This window comes from Centropristis striata, chromosome 1 (genome assembly GCF_030273125.1).
Source record: "Centropristis striata isolate RG_2023a ecotype Rhode Island chromosome 1, C.striata_1.0, whole genome shotgun sequence".
NCBI lineage: Eukaryota > Metazoa > Chordata > Actinopteri > Perciformes > Serranidae > Centropristis > Centropristis striata.
Genome location: NC_081517.1, coordinates 10,606,617 through 10,626,216, shown reverse-complemented (window position 1 = coordinate 10,626,216; position 19,600 = coordinate 10,606,617). Strand labels below are relative to the sequence as shown.

General features: G+C 46.9%; 1 protein-coding gene across 1 annotated transcript; it reads left to right on the top strand.

Annotated features, from left to right (window-relative positions):
- The first annotated feature begins 912 nt into the window (after positions 1 to 912).
- Positions 913 to 19,567, top strand: LOC131968962 (son of sevenless homolog 1-like). Its single transcript, XM_059330049.1, is given in 24 exon segments — positions 913 to 1,675; positions 4,502 to 4,627; positions 5,591 to 5,722; positions 5,835 to 5,999; positions 7,724 to 7,933; positions 8,410 to 8,553; positions 8,923 to 9,033; positions 9,140 to 9,238; positions 9,980 to 10,107; positions 13,237 to 13,898; positions 14,154 to 14,235; positions 14,713 to 14,829; positions 15,009 to 15,112; positions 15,205 to 15,427; positions 15,550 to 15,669; positions 15,760 to 15,922; positions 16,135 to 16,252; positions 16,456 to 16,628; positions 16,712 to 16,828; positions 16,969 to 17,242; positions 17,669 to 17,704; positions 18,101 to 18,222; positions 18,350 to 18,444; positions 18,446 to 19,567. Coding segments are annotated over 24 exon segments (3,981 nt in total). The 5' UTR covers positions 913 to 1,588; the 3' UTR covers positions 18,819 to 19,567.
- The last annotated feature ends 33 nt before the right edge of the window (positions 19,568 to 19,600 follow it).

Sequence of the window (19,600 nt, the reverse complement as noted above, 5' to 3'; positions counted from 1 at the left end):
AGAACTTTGTGGAAGGAGAAGCTGATTAAAATGTGTGGCGTGAAAACTTCTGCATGCCCAAAGATGCTCTTATCGCTTTAAGTGATGCCGCCTGGCATGCATACAATCGAATTTCACACACTTTTGCGTCACCGTATGCACGCAGATTTCCTCCCGAAAACGCTCGTCTAAACGAGGAATAAAAAGTGAAGACACTACGCCACTTTTGCGTCTTCTGTTCAGACCGTCCTCGTGTAAACGTAGCCTGGATGAGCAAACTCCCATGACCCCTCCAGAAGTCTCGCAAGGGTAAAGAGCTGGTTCGTTATTCCACGGCCAGGACGGAAGCCACATTGTTCCTCCTGAATCTGAGGTTCGACAATCGGCCGGAGCCTCCTTTCCAGCACCCTGGAGTAGACTTCAGAAAGCCACCACTAATGTTATGACCCTTTATACACCATAATAAGTTTCAATAAATAAGTAATTCATTCATTAAGTAATTTTTTATTAGATATTTTTGATCAGAACAACTTGACACACAGTGCTGAGCTGCATCTCAAATGAATCTTTAAGTTCACAGCTTTCAGATGATGTCACTACCTCCATGTGGCATTTATTGTTGACCTGCTATCTCCCCATAAACATCCACTGCCCACAACCACCAACTCTAAAACAAAAAAGGACCCCGAATAATAACTGGATAATGTAAAAAATGTAATACTTAATATAATAACAATACTTGTTATTATTATAATAAACAGTAATAACTATTATAATTTGAATGAACGTAATAACAATTATGTAAATTTATTTCGCTGCAGTACCGCCGGCGGCCGACGGGAGGCGGCAGACGTCACTGCCACGCGCACTCCCACTCAGGAACCCCGCCCATGTACGTCAGAGCCTGGCCACTGCGCATGCCCAGCCGCTCCACAGTGTACCGTACGGCACACCGGAGCGACAACAACCGTCCGCCGTTGACTGACCGGCCGTTGGCTCGGTGAGCGTCCGTGAGAGGAGGCCGGGGCTGCTGTCTGAGAGAGTCCGGGAGACGGAGCCGGAGGAGCGGACATCCAGCCGAGGGGAGCCGCCCAGAGAGCCGCTGTGTTCGGGGAGAATGTTAGCGGAGCGCCGCGCAGAGCACCGAGCAGCCCGCTGATCCACACCGGGACCCGGGTTCCCGTCCCGGTCCCCGTCCCGGTCCGACCGCACAACACCGACCCTCACCTGCAGCGGCAGCCGCTCACCTGTCGGCCGCTGATGGATTTTCTGCAGCCTGCTAGCCGCTGCTAATGTTAGCACACAGCTACATGCTAATAGGCCAGCTCAGCTAGTTAACGGTCTGCCCGGTACCGGCGGAATGGACCGGTCCACGGTCCCCAGGCTCTTCTCCCGGTGATCACACCGACGGCCCACAGACCGCTGCTATCCGCGGAGCTAACTGGCAGCTGCGGAACATCTGGCCGCAGCCAGCTCTCCGTGTGGCGGAGGATGGTTCTGGAGGAGCGGCCTGGCCCCGCCTGATGCCCCGCAGGACCCGCAGGACCCGAACTCTGCCGCTCAGCGTTCATGTAAACCGGTGAACCTGCTCCGGTCCCGGTCCGCAGACATGCAGGCGGCCCCGCTGCAGTACGACTTCTACAGCGACGAGAACGGACCCAAGTGGAGAGGTCTGCTGGTGTCCTCACTGGAGAAGGTACACACACACACACACACGGAGACACACACACATACACACAAACACACACACACACACACACACACACACACACACACACACACACACACACACACACACGGGGACACACTGACACACACGGAGACACACAGACACACATACACTGACACAAACACCCACACACACACACACACACACACACACACACTGACACACACACACACAAACTGGTTGTACAGACCGATGCGGACTGATACGGATCGATACAGATGGCTACCGATCGATACGGACCGATACAGATCGATCAATCCTTATCGATCTGTATCGATTTAAAAATATTTAATTTGACATTTTTCTCTGTTGTAAATGTACCTCAGTGTGGTATTTTAATACTTATCAACAGGGACACATGCTGCTTTATGCAAATGTACGTTCATTATTATTGCAACAATCTGCAAAACAAGAAGAAAAAGCTGAATGTAACACGACTGAGGCACACTAACACTTAACACCTGTACAGGTTCATCATCACAACAACACACACACTGTAAACACACACACACTGCTCAGTTAAATAATCTCACAGGAGGTAAAGGGTTAACTGTCCCCTGGCTGGTGTGAGCATGTAAATATCAATCAGCAGTTTATAAAATCTAAAAAATGGCCCTGGACTGCAGAACGAGCTGTAGAACCAGAGTTCCTCAGGATGTTCTGAGACATGATGGGGGTCGGGGGGCTAAAAGTTTAAATCTGGTTCCTCTCACGTTCTAATGAACTATTCCATCTGAATCTTTGCATATTTTAATGGATTATTGTAAAGGAGAATAAAGGTTCTTCTGTTTTATTCAAGGCATCTTATTCGACAGTCTCCTTGTAAATTCAGTGTTGGATTCTTTTTACACATCCACATACTCTTATTTTGAAAGCTACACGTGTTTGCTTTTATTTTGAAGGTGGGGCTAACAACAAGTGGAGCGTAGGACCACTGTTATGGTCGTTATGACAACTCCATTTGCTCGTCCCGCGGGGAGAGAGCGCCGTGGTCACTGCTACAGAATTAAAACAATTTGACAATCACAGATTTGGCTGTCTGGCTCTGTCTCCACTTGTCCAGGTGGATCACCTCTCTGAATGAAAAAGTGATGAGGGGTGTGGAGTGTGGATGTCTCCATGGCAACTCGTTCACATCGACTGTTACTGCTGCACAAAGTACACGTTAATCACACGTCGTTAAAAGGAATTAGTGAATAACTAAATAAATAATGGAAAAAATAATAAAATAAAGCCGTCGGGGAGGCGCTGTCGGAGGAGCTGGCCACGCTGGGTCCAGCGATTGTCGCCCGCCACGGCTGGAAAGAATGTCCGACAAACGGGCGATGATACGCGGGTGTTACTTCCTGTTGCCAGCGGGGGGCGCTATGAATGTGTGTCAATCTAGACATGTGGGTGTGTTCAAGGCTGGCCCCTCATCACGTGTGAGGAATTTGAGGCAGATTGGACAATGTATGGTGAAGTTATACAATCTCGTGTTTTATGAAAAAACGCCATATTTTGCCGCCATGCCACGCCCCATAGTGTGACGGTTAGGTAAAGCTTTTAACATAACATAATTTATGAAATATTGTTATTTAGAAGTGTTAAGGGCTGGACTCTGATGAAGCATGAGAAGTTTGGACCAGATCAGATAAAGTATGGAAAAGTTATATGGCGAGACGAGGCTTGTGTTTTATGGCGAGACGCCATATTTTGCCGCCATGCCACGCCCACATAGTGTGACGGTCTGCAAAGCTTTTAATAACTTTTTATGTCAAAGGACTTGTGATGGAACTGACCAAGTTTGAAGTCAATTGGGTTAAACCTGTAGGAGGAATTTGTTAAAGTATGCGGCGTGGAAATGGCAAAAATTCCATACTCGATCCAAGATGCCCGACTTCCTGTACGTTTTAGAGAATGGCTTCTCCAGACTTTTGGGTGCGTCTTCCCATGATACATGTATGTACCAAATTTTGTGTCTCTACGACAAACCTGTGTGAGGGAATGAAATTTAGGGGGCGCTAGTGAGTCATTTTTCCACTCCCATTCCCTCAAATACTAGAATATGTAAATTTCATGGGAGATTGACGAATATTCCAAATATGGTGAGTTTTGGAATATGATAAAGCCCCCAAAAAGGCAAATCATTTCGGAGAAACGGACTGACAACAATAGGGTCCTCTCACCTTCAGTGCTCGGTCCCTAATAATGAAATAAATAATAAAGTAAAAAATAATAATTAATGGTGTCAGCTGAGATTGAATTTCTGCTTTACATGATGTTGTTATTTTTATTGTTTGTTTGTTTCAGGGCTCAGCTGAAGAATAGAACATGAATTTAATGGAAGATATAAATAGATTCCTGATGATGGAGCAGTGAACATGTGTTAAACTTCTTCTACATGTTCAGTGAAATGCAGCGATAATAATTAACACTCAGCTTAACTTATTCTGTGTTTCATGTTCCAGTGGTCTGATTAGTTAAATGCTGCAGACTCCGCCCCATTCCATGTGGTTATTAACCAGCTGAGTCTGACTGAGGTCAGATAACAAGGCCCTGCCAGCATTACATACAGGGATCTGACGGCCCTTTGTCCTCACACTCAGTTTGTTGTTGAAACAGAAACATGCAGGACACTGTTTACACACAACGCAGCTTCATACAGGTCACACACACACTCGCAGGTGTGTGTTTTGAACTGTTCTTTATTGATTATCGGTCTGAACGCTGAACACCTGTACAGGTGTCTCTCCTCCACCAGGCGGCAGCAAAGAAACACACAGGAAGTAAGTGTGTTCATGTGTGTTGCAGGTCCTGAACCAGGTGCATCCTAACCTGGTGTCCCAGCAGGAGGCGCTGCAGTACATTGAGGAGCTGATCCTGCTGCTGCTCAGCATGCTGTGTCAGGCTCAGCCACGCACCGTACAGGATGTGGAGGTAACTTACACACACACACTCACACATACACACACACACACACACACACACACACACACACACACACTCACACACACTCACACATACACACACACACACACACACACACACACACACACACACACAGCAGGAGGAGGTGTGAGTGTGAATGTTATCAGATAAAAAACATCAACTACTGAACAGTTTGAAATATATTTCACTGTGTTTGATATTGGAGCGACACGGAGACGTAGTGGGAGTGTCACAGGTCTAAATACAGCTCTGCAGTGTGCTGTTCTCTCTGTGTGTCAGTGTGGGTTCTCTTTGTCTGTCAGTGCGGGTTCTCTGTGTGTCTCAGTGTGGCTTCTCTCTCTCTCTGTGTCAGTGTGGGTTCTCTCTGTCAGTGTGGGTTCTCTCTCTCTCTGTGTCAGTGTGGGTTCTCTCTGTCAGTGTGGGTTCCCTGTGTGTCAGTGTGGGTTCTCTCTGTGTGTATCAGTGTGTTTCAGTGTGGGTTCTCTCTCTGTGTGTCAGTGTGGGTTCTCTCTCTGTGTATCAGTGTGTTTCAGTGTGGGTTCTCTCTCTGTGTATCAGTTTACTGCTGATTTACTGTTTGAATGAAGTTCTGAAGGCCTGCTTCTTGTTTCCAGCTGATGGCTGCAGTGAGATAATGAGGTGCTGTTCATAAAACACCAGACTGCTGCTGTTTACCTGTCTGACCCCCTGACTTCTGACCCCTCAGTGTGTGAGGGCTCCTGTTTGGTGTCAAGTCAGTTGTTCGCACTGAGACAAACCTGCAGTGAACAGCCAATCAGAGGCAATCTGAGCCGGTCAGGTGTTCTGGTAGCTAGCTCCTCAGAACTCTTTAGGACCAATGAAAACGTATGAGGGACACATGTCCAATCAGAGCGGAGGACAGGTGTGTCCCGCAGTGTGATCAATGACTGTCGTTCAGACCGTTCAACCTCCTCCCCCTCTTCCCTTCAGGAGCGCGTTCAGAAGAGTTTCCCTCACCCGATCGATAAGTGGGCGATTGCCGACGCTCAGGCTGCCATCGAGAAGAGAAAGAGGAGGAACCCGCTGGCTCTGCCTGTGGACAAGATCCACCCGCTGCTCAAGGTACGGTCATCGTCCTCATCACATTCACGTAGAGACACGCCCACTGTGGCCTGACAACTTTGATTTAATCCACATTCTTAAAGTCTGCGGTTTATCACTGACTGTGTCACAGGAGGTGCTAGGCTATAAGATCGACCACCAGGTGTCGGTCTACATGGTGGCTGTGCTGGAGTACATCTCTGCAGACATCCTGAAGCTCGCAGGAAACTACGTCAGGAACATCCGCCACTACGAGATCTCCCAGCAGGACATCACCGTGGCCATGTGTGCCGACAAGGTATCAATACGTACATCAATACATCAATATGTACGCCAATACCTATGTCAATACATCAATACCTATGTCGATACATCAATGCGTACGTCAATACATCAATACGTACATTAATACGTACATCAGTCCATCAATACGTACATCAATCATCAATACGTACATCAATCATCAATACGTACGTCAATACATCAATAGGTACGTCAATCCATCAATACATACGTTTATACATCAGTACATACGTTAATATATCAATACGTACATCAATCCATCAATATGTACGTCAATCCATCAAATCATACGTTCATACATCAATACGTACATCAATACATCAATACATACATCAATACGTACGTCAATACATCAATACATACGTCAATACGTACGTCAATACATCAATACGTACGTCAATACATACGTCAATACGTACATCAATACATCAATACGTACGTTAATACGTGCGTCAATACGCACATCAATACATCAATACATACATCAATACATACATCAATACATACATCAATACGTACGTTAATGCATCAATACGTACGTCAATACGTACATCAATACATCAATACGTACGTCAATACATCAGTACATACGTCAATATATACATCAATACGTACGTCAATACGTACATCAATACATCAATACGTATGTCAATACGTACGTCAATACGTACATCAATACATCAATACATACATCAATACGTACGTTAATGCATCAATACGTACGTCAATACGTATGTCAATACATCAATACCTACGTCAATACATCAATACATACGTTAATATATCAACGCATACGTTAATTCATCAATACGTACATCAATACGTATATCAATATGTACAACAATACATCAATACGTACATCAATACAGCAATACCTACGTTAATACAAAAATACATATGTTAATACATCAATATGTACATCAAATACATCAATACATGCGTCAATACATCAATATGTACGTCAATACATCAATACGTACATCAATAAGTACGTTAATACATCAATACATACGTCAATACATCAATACGTACGTCAATACATCAATACGTACGTCAATCCATCAATACGTACGTCAACCCATCACTACATACATTAATACATCAATACATATGTTAATATATCAATACGTACGTCAATCCATCAATACGTACGTCAATCAATCAATACATACGTCAATACATCAATACGTACGTCAATACGAACATCAATACATACGTCAATACATTAATACGTACGTCAATACATCAATACGTACTACAATATGTACGTCAATACATCAATATGTACGTCAGTACATCAATATGTACGTCAATACGTACATCAATACATCAATACGTACATCAATAAATCAAATCAATCAAGGTATCAATACATACATCAATACGTACATTAATACTTCAATGTCACCGGTCTGTGTCTCACCTGTCTGTCTCTCACCTGCCTGTCTTTACCTGTCAGTCTCTTGCCTATCTGTCTCTTATGTGCCTGTCCCTGCCTGTCTGTCTCTCACCTGTGTGATTCTGACCTGTTTTTCTCTCACCTGCCTGTCTCTCACCTTTCAGTCGCTCACCTTTCTGTCTTTCACATGTCTGTCTCTCACCTGTCAGCTTCTTACCTGTCTCCCTCTCACCTGTGTGATTCTCACCTGTCTGTCTCTTACCTGCCCGTCGCAACCTGCCTTTCTCAACCTGTCTGTCTCTCACCTGTCTGTCTCTCAGGTGCTGATGGACATGTTCCACCAGGATGAGGATGACATCAGCGGCTTCCCTCTGATGGACGAGGAGCCGTCAGCAAATGAGGAGCAGAGTTACTACGAGCTGGTGCGGAGCTTCATGTCTGACGGCCGGACGTACCTGAGGACGCTCAACCTGCTCATCAAGGTGTTCAGAGAACCCTTCAGCTCCAGCGCCATGCTCTACTCCCAGCATGTAGGTACACCTGGGTGACGTCACACCTGTGTGACATCACCTGACTGAAGCTGTGTGTGATCAGTGTTATTGATCGCTGTGTGTGATCAGTTTTAATGATAGCTGTGTGTGTGATCAGTGTTATTGATTAATATGTGTCTGATCAGTGTTATTCATCAATGTGTGTGATCAGTGTTATTGATCGATGTGTGTGTTTGATCAGTGTCATTGATCACTGTGTGTGATCAGTGTTACTGTTTGATGTGTGTTTTTGAGATCAGTGTTATTGATCGCAGTGTGTGTGATCAGTGTTACTGATCGATGTGTGTGATCAGTATTATTGATTGATGTGTGTGTGATCAGTGTTATTGATTGCTGTGTCTGAATAGTGTTATTGATCGGTATGTGTGTGATCAGTGTTATTAATCAATGTGTGTGTGATCAGTGTTATTGATGGGTTTGTGTGTGATCAATGTTATTGATCGCTGTGTGATCAGGATGTGGACAGTATCTTCAGTCGGATCGTTGATATCCACGAGGTGACGGTGAAGCTGCTGGGTCTGATTGAGGACACGGTGGAGATGACTGATGAAGGAAGTCCTCATCCCCTGGTGGGGAGCTGCTTCGAAGACCTGGCTGAGGTCAGAGTACACCTGTGTGTGTTATTGATCACTTCAGGCTCTAAATATATAACTTATATAGTCATAAGTGTTAAATATATATTTATCTGACCATCTCTTTGATTTAATGATTTAATTAGTTAATGAACATCTGATCACAGCAGTCAGCTGTTTATTGATCATGTTGGTGATTGACTCTGTGTGCAATCTTGTCCTCATTTTACTAATTGTTCATTTTTAGAAATAAAATACATTTCCTGCACTGTTTCTATATTTTGAATTTGCGTATTTATGAAGTTTTAACTCATGAACAGAGACAGTTCATACTGATCAAACTGTCTGATGTGATTGATTGTCTTTGCTTCTGTCTGACATGTGATTGGTTGATAGGAGTTGGCCTTTGACCCCTATGAGACATATGCTCAGGACACCCTTCGCTCTGGTTTCCATGAACACTTTCTGAGTCAAGTTTCCAAACCAGGAGCTGCCTTTCACCTTCAGGTAAGCCCCGCCCCCTGCCTATGACATCAGAAAAGAAAAAACAAATCATCAACAACAACATCAACAGCTAAAAACACAGAAACAGTTTCTGTCTGTTTGTCTTCAGTCGATCTGTGAAGGTTTCAAAGAGGCTGTTCAGTACGTCCTGCCAAGACTGCTGCTCACACCTGTGTACCACTGTCTGCACCTGTTCGAGATCCTCAAGGTGAGATTACTGCGCCTCTAAAACACCTGTACACCACCATTAAAATACAATTAAGAAAACCTGTACCAACACCTTTACATCGTAATTTCCAGCTATGAAACAGGATCAGTACTGCAGATGGGGACTGGTACTGTAGTTGGGGACTGGTACTGTAGTTGGGGACTGTTACTGTAAATGGGGACCGGTACTGCAGATGGGGACTGGTACTGCAGATGGGGACCAGTACTGCAGTTGGGGACGGGGACTGGTACTGCAGATGGGGACTGGTACTGTAGTCTGGGACTGGTACTGTAGTCGGGGACCGGTAGTGCAGATGGGGACCAGTACTGCAGATGGGGACCCAATCAAGTCTCCAAGTATCAAGAGTCCTGTCAGCTGCTGGTGCCCAGTCAGACTATTGTCCTGGTCTAGGACTTGCTGTGCAGCTGTAAGCTCCTTTGGCAGGTTGAGGTAAATCTCTGAAATACCACCAGTCATGTTCTGCAGATTATTTCAGGGCTGAGGGGGGAGGGTCAGGAGCTTTATCCTGATCTGATCCTGAAGGAACACTAAATCACTGGGTCTGTTCACATGCTGCAGCTGGACCTGGTATGAGGTTTTGGGTCAGACCTGGTTCTGGTTTTGGTGTATCAGCTGATTTCCAGTTACTGAGGTCCTGACATCTCTCAGGTGTGACTCAGTAAAGAAAGAACACCTGCTCAGGTGCTGATTAGTCACATGATGACCTCTGTGTTTCCGTAGCAACTGGAGGAGAAAAGTGAGGACGAGGAGGACAAAGAATGTTTGAAACAGGCAATCACTGCTCTGCTCAACCTGCAGAGCAGCATGGAGAGGATCTGCTCCCGCAGCCTTGCCAAGAGGAGGCTCAGGTACGTCATCGGCACACACCTACATACACCTGTAAACACACCTGCACAAACCTACACATACCTGTAAACACACCTGCACACACTGTAAACACACCTACAAACACACCTGTAAACACATCTGCACACACCTGTAAACACACCTATCTGCACCTGTTCGACATCCTCAAGGTGAGATTACTGCGCCTGTACCCCACCTGTAAAACACCTTTAAGAAAACCTGTACTAACACCTTTACATCATAATTTCCAACTATAAAACAGGATCAGTACTGCAGATGGGGACTGATACTGCAGATACGGACCTTTACTGTAGATGGGGACCAGTACTGCACACCTGCAAACACACCTGCACACACTTACACACTTGTAAACACACCTGCACACCTGTAAACACACCTGCACGCACACCTGTGTGCACCTGTAAACACACCTGCGTGCACCTGTAAAAACACCTGGGGCCTGTTCCAGGTAGAAGGGTCAACAAACTTTGAGTCTAACATGACTCTGAACTGATTTAACCTCAGATGGGAAACTCTGAGTTTCTGGTTCCAGAACAGCTGACCTGAGTTAGTTTACCTGAGTTTCGCTTGAGCATGACGACAATTAATAGCAGATACTAGGATTGACCATGGCAACAGGTAAATAAAATGCAGAGCCACCATTTAATCCAGCGGATAGAAATGAGATATATGATATAATTGAGACTGAATGATGATGAAGTGGTGAATGTGACTTTAGCTGATGTTGAGCTATAATGTGAGGGGACAAACAGGAAACAGAAACACACTGAGACATGATGGGAAGCTCACATTATTCATTGACCTCCCTTGTCTAAAAATTCATAAAGATTTTTACAATTTAAACTGAAATTATACATTTAACAATTTAATGGAACTGCTCTAATAGAGTCCTATTCAGTAGACTGAAACATTGAGTGTGTTCAACAATAAGAGCTGAACTCCTCCCATCCTCCTCACTTCCCGGGACAGAAATAGACCGGGGAGGGGGGGTCACAGTTCGGAGGAGGGGGGGTCACAGACCAGGAGGAGGGGGTCGTAGACCGGGGGGTGGGGGGGTGTTGTTGGAGGGAAGTTGCGTCAGGATCTGGGCGGTGCTGCTCTGCTGCTTATTGTTCTCTGTTTGTCAGAGAGAAAAAGACTCAGAGAGGAAAACTGGTCCTCCTGTTTCAGAAAGAACTGTTTAATTACACACTGATTAAAAGATCAGAAGAAGAGGAGGAAGAGAAAGAGAAGAAGAGGACGGATGGGTGGATGATCTGCAGGTGGATATGAGGACGTAGGTGACTCGACTTTCTTCTTTCTTTGTATTTCTGCAGCAGGTTGATGGAGCTGCAGATCATCTGACAACAGGCCTGGGGCTGGTTCTGTTGGCCTGGTGTTGGTCCTGTTGGTTCTGTTAGCCTGGTGTTGGTTCTGTTGGTCTGGTGCTGGTCCTGTTGGTTCTGTTGGCCTGGTGTTGGTCCTTTTGGTCTGGTGCTGGTTCTTTTTGGTCTGCCGTTTGTCCTGTTGGTCCTGGTGGCCTGGTACTGTTGGGCTGGTGCTGGTTCTGTTGGGCGGGTGCTGATCCTGTTGGCCTGGTGCTGGTCCTGTTGGTCTGTTGTTGGTTGTATTAGTTCTGTTGGCCTGGTGCTGGTGTTTGGTCCTGTTGGTGTGGTGCTGGTCCTGTTGGTGTGGTACTGGTCCTGTTGGCCTGGTGCTGGTCCAGTTGGCCTGGTGCTAGTCCTGTTGGTCTGGTGATGGTCCTGTTGGTCTTGTGATGGTCCTTTTGGGCTGGTGCTGGTCCTGTCGGTCTGGTGCTGGTCCTGTCGGTCTGGTGATGGTCCTGTTGGTCTGGTGATGGTCCTGTTGGTCCTGTTGGTCCTGTTGGCCTAGTGCTGGTCCTGCTGGTACCGTAGGTGGAGTCTGATGAGGCTGGTGGTTTTAAGGTGGAGTTGTTGTGGAGCTGTGGCACATATTTGAGGGGTTTAGCTGTAAACTGATTAGCTGCTGCTGGTTTCAGCAGGCTGAAGTTAAAGAAACACATTCAGATTGTTCTGAAAACTGAAGCTGAAGTTTGTGTTAAATAAAAAACTGAACGCAACCCGATGATCCATCACCTGAACCCACGAGTCTCCTCTTTACTGACATGCCCACTTTATGCTGATAAAAGTCAGTGTTTCTCCTGCAGTAAATGTGTTATTGTGTCCTCTTGTGTGTGAATCTTTGTGCATCCTGGGGTCCCTAAACAGTCTGTGAGCTGCATAAATCAGGTCTGACTGGAAAGCTGGGACTCTTGTGGATTCAATGAGCCCAATGTTCTTCATGTGTGATGATGTTAGTGGGTGAAACTTGAGCTCAGTCTATAAAATGAGCTATTGTGACCTCTCGGATAATCACAGCCTCATGAAACTTTACAACCATAAACTAGAGACCTAGAGCATTCAGAGGATGGATGGCTGAGACACTAGATTCACAATAAGGAGCTTTCTCAGCAGGCAACACAACACAACGCTCGCCCCGTCATCCAATCAAAACTCTCCCTGCTGTCTCGTGATGAACATGTCGAAAACAAACCTTACGATGAGATAAAGGAACACAAACTCACCTGCGTAAACAACAACAACAACAACAACAACAGCAAAACACAAGAAGGGGTTTTCTATCTGATATCGGCAAGCAGAACATGGTTGTCAGGGAGACCTCAAAGGTTTCATGTTATTTAATAATAAACTAAAACAATAATAAAAATGTTTCTTCAAATAAATAAAGATAAGAACCACATTTACATATTCTTAATTTTACTAACTTTACTCAGAATTGCCTAGTGATCAATAATAGTAGATTTCTTATCTTTAACTGGAACTGATGTCAGATGCCCAGCGAGGAGAGGGTCAGTGGTTCGATCCCTGACGTGCAGAAGACGTGGAAGTGTCTTTGGGCAGATACTGAACCACAAACTGCTCCTGATGCTGCATTCATCCCGATGGTGGCTCAGAGTGAACTATCTGTAGTTTAAAGCTTCCAGTGGTGGACAGATGTGCAGTCCATTTACCATTTATCGTCCCGTAGCACTAATACCTCCTCTGATTCACTCTGTTTTCTTCTTCTTCTTCTTTTACGGTGGCGTGCAGCGAGTCGGCGTGCCGTTTCTACAGCCATCAGATGAAGGGGAAGCACCTCGCCATCAAGAAGATGAACGAGATCCAAAAGAACATCGACGGCTGGGAGGGGAAGGACATTGGCCAGTGCTGCAACGAGTTCATCATGGAGGGCACGCTGACCCGTGTAGGCGCCAAACACGAGCGCCACATCTTCCTGTTTGACGGCCTGATGATCTGCTGTAAGTCCAACCATGGGCCGCCGCGGCTGCCTGGCGCCGGCTCCACCGCGGAGTACCGTCTCAAAGAGAAGTTCTTCATGCGCAAAGTCCAGATTAACGACAAGGACGACAAGGAGGGCGAGTACCGACATGCCTTCGAGATCATCCTAAAGGACGGGAACAGCGTGGTTTTCGCCGCCAAGTCTGCCGAGGAGAAGAATGGCTGGATGGCGGCGCTGATCTCGCTGCAATACCGCAGCACACTGGAGCGGATGCTGGACTCCGCCATGCTGCAGGAGGAGAAGGAGGAGCAGATGAGGCTGCCAGGCGCCGAGGTGTACCGCTTCTCCGAGTCCGACTCCGAACAGAACGTCGTGTTCGAGGAAAATGTTCAGTCCAAGTCTGGCATCCCCGTCGTCAAAGCGGGGACGGTCCTGAAGCTGATTGAGAGACTTACCTTCCACATGTACGCAGGTGAGACGTGATGTCATGCAGGTCACTGCAGGCTGTTTACACAGAGCAGAGAGGAGAGGACAAGAGAGGCTGGAAACATGGAAGTAGTTCAGTATGTAGAGAAATGTTAATAAAATAGATTCAGTTTTATTCTTATATTTTATATATTTAAAAAAATATTTTATATAATTTGGATATATTTATTTTGTGTATGTTTTATTTATTGCAGTGTGGAGGATGTGCCACAGGGTTAAAATGTCCTGTTTCCTCCTTCAGATCCAAACTTTGTGCGGACGTTCCTCACCACCTACAGATCATTCTGTAAACCTCAGGAGCTGCTGGACCTGTTGATGGAAAGGTGAGCTCACCTGTGTTTCCATAGCAACCATCAGGACATTACCACTCCAAGCTTTTGCAGCACAATTCCAAATTATTTATAAAATTATTTCAGCAACATACAATTATTTCTGTCAGTGCTACTTTCAGACTGTTCTCATATAAGTCAGACTCAGCTGGTTAATAACCACATGAACAGGACGGGGTCTGCAGCATGTAACTAATCAGCACATCAACACTGTTACACAGAATGAGTTCAGCTGTGTGTAAATTATTATCGCTGCATTTCACTGAACATGTAGAAGAAAAAAGTGTGAAGAACAGCTCCAAATTTAAAACCTTCCTCCATTAAATTAATGTGAGCGACCCACACTGATAAGAAGTTAATCACTGTAGGACAGGAAATGCTGAAGTTATCCTGCTTGGTAATACAGGGACCTGGTCTGTGATGGTGATGTGTTGAATGCTGATCTCAGGTCTGTGATGTTGATGTCTTCAGGTTTGAGATCCCGGAGCCGAGGCCCAGCGAGGTGGATCAGATGGAGGGAGGAGAGCAGCCCCTCAGCGCTGAACTGAAGCGATTCCGCAAAGAATTTGTTCAACCGGTCCAACTAAGGTAGAGACTGACATCTGCTGGACAATCACAGGCAGACAGCTGCACTTGTAACTAATTAAAATAAGAAAATAGTTTTCAGTTTGTTTTTCAGCAACCAGATCAGACTGTGTAATAACTTCAGTGTGATGTCACCGTGATGTTAACCTTAAGGTCATGTGACCTCTGCTCTCTGACCTCAGAGTGTTGAATGTGTGTCGTCACTGGGTAGAGCATCACTTCTACGACTTCGAGAGAGACGCTCACCTGCTGCGACGCCTGGAGGACTTCATCGCCTCTGTCAGAGGTATGTACCTGTGTGAACACCTGTCTGTCAGAGGTACGTACCTGTGTGAACACCTGAAGGCTGGTATCAATAAATTATGTCTTGTGTTGCAGGTAAGGCGATGAGGAAGTGGGTGGAGTCGATCACAAAGATCATCCAGAGGAAGAAGCAGGTTCAGGTGAGCGTGCCGAGTCACAGCATCACCTTCCAGAGCTCTCCTCCTCCAATCGAGTGGCACATCTGTAAACCAGGAAACACTGAGCAGTTCGACCTCATGACGCTGCACCCCATCGAGATCGGCCGGCAGCTCACCCTGCTCGAGTCCGACTTCTACAGGTAACACTGGTACCTGTCTGACCCGTCACACACCTGTCTGACCCGTCACACACCTGTCTGACCCGTCGCACACCTGTCTGACCTGTCGCACACCTGTCTGACCTGTTGCACACCTCCTGCAGGGCCGTGCAGCCATCAGAGCTGGTTGGAAGCGTCTGGACCAAAGAGGACAAAGAGATTCACTCCCCCAACCTGCTGAGGATGATACGACACACCACCAACCTCACGCTGTGGCTCGAGAAGTAAGATGTCTCTCTGACATCACTCTGACATCACTCTGACATCACTATGACATAACTCTAACATCACTGTGTGTGTGTTCTGTTATGAAGGTGCATCGTAGAAACGGAGAACCTGGAGGAGCGTGTTGCTGTGGTGTCTCGGATCATCGAGATCCTGCAGGTTTTTCAGGAACTCAACAACTTTAACGGAGTTCTGGAGGTTGTTAGTGCCATGAACTCCTCTCCGGTCTACAGACTGGACCACACCTTCGAGGTAACAACAACACTCACAAGTACCTCACAGGTACACGCACAGGTACACTCACAGGTACACTGACGGGTAACTCACAGGTACATCATTTCACTCATACCTGGGGAAATGCAGTATCTGAGATCTTATGTGAGACCGTACCTGTTCACTCAGGTAAATTCTGTTGCTCTGTTGTCAAAAAGGAAAAATAATCAGCTGTTGTTTTTGGTTTCCAGCAAATTCCGAGTCGACAGAGAAAAATCCTGGAGGAAGCTCACGAGCTGAGCGAGGATCACTACAAGAAGTATTTAGCCAAACTTCGCTCCATCAACCCCCCCTGTGTGCCCTTCTTTGGTATGCCCCGACACACCTGTTCAGAATCTGGACCTGGTCCCTGACTGGTCCAGACCCAGTATCAGGCAGCTCCTGGGCATATGCTGCTGTTTCTGTGAAGTGATAATTATTCATGTTTGTGTTCTGAAAACGGTCGACAGTATCAACCAATCACAGGCTGTTTCTGACTCATTGACCAATCACAGGCTGTTTGTGTCGTTCAGGGATCTACCTGACCAACATCCTGAAGACCGAGGAGGGAAACCCAGACTTCCTGCGGCGACACGGCAAAGATCTGATCAACTTCAGCAAGAGGAGGAAAGTGGCGGAGATCACGGGGGAGATCCAGCAGTACCAGAACCAGCCGTACTGTCTGCGGGGGGAGAACGACATCAGGGTCAGTGAGACGATGATGTCACTTCCTGTTCAGTGTTGTGCGTGGCGTGGGAGGCGTGACGGTTTTCTCTTTTTGTGAAGCAGAAGTTCTTCGAGAACCTGAACCCAATGGAGGATCTGTCGGAGAAAGACTTTGCAGATCACCTGTTCAACAAATCTCTGGAGATTGAACCTCGGAACGCCCGCTCGTTACCTCGATTTGTAAGTATCACCACTGCAACACCAGCGGACGCTGCCCGATTTATGACCTCACATCCATCAGAGAAAGAGGTGGATTCTGGGTAATGGAGGCGGCAGGTTCCACCGCATGGCGTTTTAACCCCCCCCCCTCCTGTATCCAGGTGAAGAAGTACACCTGTCCTCTGAAGTCTCCAGGGATCCGTCCGACCTCGGCGAGGCCCGGCACCATGCGGCACCCCACGCCGCTGCAGAACGAGCCCCGGAAGATCAGCTACAGCCGTATCCCCGACAGCGAGGCTGAGGGTGGGGCTGTCTCCGCCCCCAACTCCCCCCGCACGCCCCTGACTCCGCCTCCTGCCTCAGCTGCCTCCAGCTCCACAGACGTAGGCAGCGTGTTCGACTCGCCACAGGGTCCCAGCAGCCCCTTTCACTCCAGTAAGCCCCGCCCACACACACTGTCCAGCCAATCACTGTTAGGCCCGCCCTCTGGTCTGGTGGACCAATCACAGCTCAAGCCTGCAGTACTTGAGTGGGTGGTCTACACACCATGTAAACAGGCCAATAGGACCACCTGAAAGTGATTAAAGTCTGTTTATCTGCTGAACATCAACAACTTTAATAATAAAACAAGCAGCAGATATCATTAGTTATTGATCAGTAACTGATCGTTAACGGGACGCCTCCTCCCGCCATCAGAGATCAATTAAATAAACAAATAAAAACAACAAAAGCTCAATCATTAAAAACACTGATGTGACTGTCAGCCATGTTTCTCCTCACAAACTAACCTCAGACAGCTGATCAGTCAGTCAGCTGATCAGTCAGTCTCTCCTCTCACAATGTTTTTTTCCTCTCCTGCAGCCTGCGACAGTATCTTCTCTGTTCCTCATGGTCCACGTTAGTATGACCTCCTGACTTCACCTGTCTGAACGTCTCTCACCTGTCTGAACGTCTCTCACCTGTCTGAACGTCTCTCACCTGTCTGAACATCTCTCACCTGTCTGAACATCTCTCACCTGTCTGAACGTTGTCTCCATTGTAACAGTTTATTCTCCATGGAAACCATCAGCTGACAGCTCACTGTGTTTTATTTAACCAATCAGCTGCAGGAACACCTGAACACTGTGTCCATTTTATTAGGAACACCTGAACACTGTGTCCATTTTATTAGGAACACCTGAACAGTGTCCATTTTATTAGGAACACTGTCCTGCATGTGTTAATTTGAGTGTGTGTGTGTGTGTGTGTGTGTGTGTGTGTGTGTGTGTGTGTGTGTGTGTGTGTGTGTCTCAGGGTCCTCCTCCGTCTCATCCATGGTGAGTTTCAGTCGTGGTTGTGAGGACGCACCGGTTCCTCCTCCTGTTCCTCCTCGCAGACGTCCAGAGTCTGCGCCCGCCGAGTCCTCGCCATCCAAGGTAGCGGACGTTTGTTTTCTCTTCTTCTGGCGGATACATTATGTCATCATCTCATTAGAGACAAGCGGTATCCATGTGATGATGTGTGGATACAGCATTAATGAATGTATGTGGCTCCTCCCCTCAGATGATGTCGAAGCTGGACAGCCCCCCCGCCGTCCCCCCTCGCCAGCCCACCTGTAAGCTCCTCCCCCCTCGTTACTCCACGTCGCTATCGTCGTCCCCCCCCCGACAGCCCCCCCTCCCTGCCTCCTCGGGAACCTGTGAGCTCTCCTCTGCACCTCCTCCCCCCCCCTCAAGGTCGCCCCCCCCGCTGTGACCTGCAGGCCTTCTTTCCCCCGACCACCTCCTCCTCGCCCCCCATCAGCTCCGCCCCCACGGCCTCCTCGCCCCCCCTGCCTCCTCCCACCCCCGCCACCCCCAGCCCCAGCCCTGCCTCCAGGAAGATGCCCCTACCCTCCCCGCCACTCCCCCTCCTCCCCCTGGACGGCCCCCCTGTGCCCCCCCGACACAGCGTCCCCAAACTGCCTCCCAAGACCTACAAGAGAGAGTCTCTGAGCCACGCCCCCCTGCTGGACACGCCACCTGCACTGTGATTAGACAGCCTGGACTTCCTGAAGGGGTGGGGCTCAACAAGAACAACACTACAGCTGATTGGATCAGGACAAACGAAACAAAACTATCTGACCAATCAGGACGTTGTGATCCGGTCTGGACTGAGAAGAATAAAAATAAAGATCATGTGCTCTTATTTTGAAAACCAACTGATTGTTTCCTCCAGCTGCAGAACTTTGGACTCTGGAGAACATTTGTCTGTCTGTGTTTGTTTTTTCATTCGTCTGTCTGACTCTCTGTTGAACCATCAGAGGGGTTTATGGGTAACGTAGTGCTCCACAGACTGAAGTGGACTCTTCAGGTACCGGTCCAGGACCAGAGAGGTACTGTGTTGGTTCTGGTTCTGGTGGACCTGATGTTTCTGTTTGATTGTTCATGAAGATAAATTCTTTCAAACAAGGGAATAAACGTGTTTCTACACTAAGCTGGACGGACAACAGAAACAAGCTTCATGTGTTTATTAACTGACCTGAGGGAACAACAATAACACTTGACCTGTTTACTCTGAAACAACCTGCTGATTCATCATCAGTATTTAGGGTTCGGTAATTTCTCTGTGGCTTCTGAGCACACTTCCTGTTTTATTTCACAATAAAACATTGATATACATATTCATTTGTAAAACATTATGTTTTACTGTTTAAATATTGGAATCATTTATCATTACTGATTTAGTATTCAACACTTTTAAACTGTCACAAAACAGACTTTATTTTGTAAGTTTCTTATTTTCATCAGACTGATGATGTCAGCAGACAAGGGG